General features: G+C 36.8%; 1 protein-coding gene across 1 annotated transcript; it reads left to right on the forward strand.

Moving 5' to 3' along the window:
- The first annotated feature begins 1,385 nt into the window (after positions 1–1,385).
- LOC142178319 (uncharacterized) lies at positions 1,386–2,710 on the forward strand. Its single transcript, XM_075247651.1, has 3 exons — positions 1,386–1,440; positions 1,540–2,045; positions 2,165–2,710. Exons 1-3 carry the CDS (start codon positions 1,386–1,388, stop codon positions 2,708–2,710), a joined length of 1,107 nt encoding a protein of 368 aa, XP_075103752.1.
- The last annotated feature ends 346 nt before the right edge of the window (positions 2,711–3,056 follow it).

Below are 3,056 nucleotides of genomic sequence, written 5' to 3' on the forward strand. Positions count from 1 at the left end.
AAAGAAGGCAACCCTAACTCTACTATCTCAGGAAATAAATTGTCTGAAGCCAAAAAAGCTAAAGGAGAATACTATAGGTGTGGAGAAAAGTATTTCCTAGGTAATAAATGCAAAGATAGGCAATTTGAATGCATTATATGGGATAACTGAACAGGAGGAAGGGGAAGAAGAACCAAGGATGGAAGAGATAGAAAGATCATTGGAGACTCCTGAAGGAGTAATTGATGAAATAATAAGTTTGAACGCATTATATGGCACTATCACTTCTAACACTATCAAATTGAATGGAATGTATAGGAAGAAACAACTAATTATATTAGCTGACAGCGGTACCACTCATAGTTTTGTTGCCAGTAGTACTTTAAAGCAGCTAGGTTGTGTAATACAAGAGGATGCTCCTATGAGAGTAACAGCTGCTATTGGAAGCCATTTGATGAGCTACTATTCATGGCATCAATTTAAATGGAAGATACATGGTATTGAGTTTGAGCATAAACTCATATTATTGGATATTGATGGGTGTGATATAGTGTTGGGTGGTTATTGGATGAGAAAACAAAATCAGTGGAAAAAAAAAAGCGAGCGCTTCCTCGCTTTAAGAGAGAAGCAAAGCGGAGTGGAAGGGTCAGCGCTTCTACCATTAAAAGCGACTCTGGTATGAAAAAGCGACCGCTTCTCTGTAAAAAGCGAGAAGCGGTGAAGCGAGAAGAAGCGAGCGAAGCGGACGCTTTTTTAATTAAAATATCCAAAGCCCTATTTAATTAAAAACTTTGTATTCTGTTTTAGTTTGGACTCTGGACTTCTTCAACTTCTTCAGCAGCGAGAAACTAGGGTTCTTCAAACAATAGCAGTGATTTGTTCCTCTTTTCTTCATTAACTTCAAGCAGCGATTCCTCTTCTTCAAACTACAGTTCTTCTTCTTCTTCTTCAACAGTACAACAACAACTTTCAACAGATATGTTCTGCACTTTTTATTTTCATTCTTCTTCTTATTCTTTTTCTTTCTAAACGTCCAAAAAGCGCTGAAATGCTGTCAAATTTTTTTCAAAAAAAATTCTGCCCAATTTTCCAGTTTCTGCCCAATTATAATATTTTTTATTCTTAGTTCTTATTGCCTTTCTTATGTGTTATGTAGTTGTTCTTTTAATGGCACCAAAAGAAGATAGAAAAGACCCTGCTTGGGCTTACTCTTCAAGAGTTAACGAGACCAACAAGATAACCATTAAATGTCTTTTTGTGATAAGATTACAAATGGAGGAATCTATCGTCAAAAAGTGCATCTAATCGGTGGTGATCCAAATATCGCATATTGTCCTAACGTTCCGAGGCATGTAAAGAAAGAATTGAAAGCATACCTTCAAAAAAAGAAAGAGTTAAATACTTAAATGATTCATGAACAAGAACTTTATAATCTTGATGATGATGATGAAACAGAAGAAGGTAACGATGCTTCGTCGCTTCCACCAATGTATTCTAGTTGTGGATCTACTGGCAAGACCAAAGGTCATATGGATTGTTACTTCCTGTAAAAATTTGGAGATAAGGGAGGAAAAAGTGGTGATCCTCAAGTTGATGCCAAAGCGATTTTGAGGGACCATGCAGTTACCTACTTTACCTGGTGGATGTATGATGCAGGTCTTCCTTTTAATTGTGTTAATTATACTGACACTGTTGCTGCTTTTATTGAGGTCGTAGGCCAATATAGTCCAAGAATGAAGCCTCCAACTTATTATGAAATTAGAGGGCCATATCTAAAAAAAGAGGTGGCAGAGGTGAACAAAATCGTGGAAGAGCACAAAGTAGAACGGAACAAGTTTGGTTGTTCCATTATGATGGATAAGTGGACGACGATAATTGAAAAAATAATCATCAATATCTTGGTGAATTCTCCTAAGGGAAGTTTGTTTCTTGAGTCTGCTGATGCAAGCGACTCTTCGACTGATTCAACCAAAATGTACTCATTGTTCAAGAGTACAATAGGCTCTATTGGAGCAGAAAATGTTGTTCAAGTTGTCACGGACAATGCAGTAAAAATGTTAAAGCTGGTAATTTGATGTTTGCTGGGTACCCGCATATCTATTGGACTCCGTGTGCAGCACATTCTATTAATTTGATCTTCGGTGATATTTTCAAAGAAAGACCCTTCAGTACTGTCTTTAATCAGGCAATTAAAGTGCATTCCTGTATTGTTCAAAAGCCTTTGTTATTGAACATGATGAAGAGATTCACTAAACAAAGAAGCTTGGTGAAACCTGCAAAGACAGGATTTGCTACTGCTTTCTTGACTTTGCATAGGATGTATGAGCAAAAAGGTAATTTGAAGAAGTTGTTTGTTTCATATGAGTACACTAGCAGTGCCTATAGAAGGGAAGCTCGAGGGAGAGAATCTGCAGATATTATACTTTCTCCTTCATTCTGGAACAATATGGTTCATACATTGAAGATTAATGGTCCTTTAGTTAAAGTGTTTCGTTTGGTGGATGGGGAGCAAAGGCCACCAATGGGCTACCTATACGAAGCAATTGATAGGGCAAAGGAGGCTATTCAAGCCTCTTTTAGTGATCAAATAAAATACAAAAGAGTCTTTGAGATCATAGATAAAAGGCGGAATAGTAAGCTTCATAGCCCTTTGCATGCAGCTGGACTTGTTTTGAACCCGGAACTGTTTTATGACAATGAAGAGAGGATACCAGGATATGAACCTTTGTGAAATGGATACTATGAATGTATTGAGAAGTTGATACCTGAAGAATCCGTGCAAGATAAAATCACAGAGCAATTTAATCTTTATAGGAATGCTGAGCAACTTTTTGGAAAAAACATGGCCATTAACAAAGTCGCCAGGTGAGTGAGTGCTTATATGTTGTTTTATAGTTAATAAGTTATTTCTTTATCAATATTATATTTTGAAATTTTTTTCTACTTTTACAGTTGAATGGTGGAAGCAATATGGTCATTCCACTTCATATTTACAAAAGTTTGCCATCAAGGTTCTAAGTCTGATATGTAGCTCGTTCGGGTGTGAAAGGAATTTGGAGCGTGTTTGAGCATGTAAG

This window comes from Nicotiana tabacum, chromosome 3 (genome assembly GCF_000715075.1).
Source record: "Nicotiana tabacum cultivar K326 chromosome 3, ASM71507v2, whole genome shotgun sequence".
Taxonomy (NCBI): domain Eukaryota; kingdom Viridiplantae; phylum Streptophyta; class Magnoliopsida; order Solanales; family Solanaceae; genus Nicotiana; species Nicotiana tabacum.

Coding starts and splice junctions, on each gene's coding strand:
- LOC142178319 (XM_075247651.1), top strand. CDS start 1,386: ATGATTCATGAACAAGAACTTTATAATCTTGATGATGATGATGAAACA. Junction 1,441..1,539: donor TGATGATGAAACAGAAGAAG/GTAACGATGCTT, acceptor AAAAATTTGGAG/ATAAGGGAGGAAAAAGTGGT. Junction 2,046..2,164: donor CAGTAAAAATGTTAAAGCTG/GTAATTTGATGT, acceptor GTCTTTAATCAG/GCAATTAAAGTGCATTCCTG.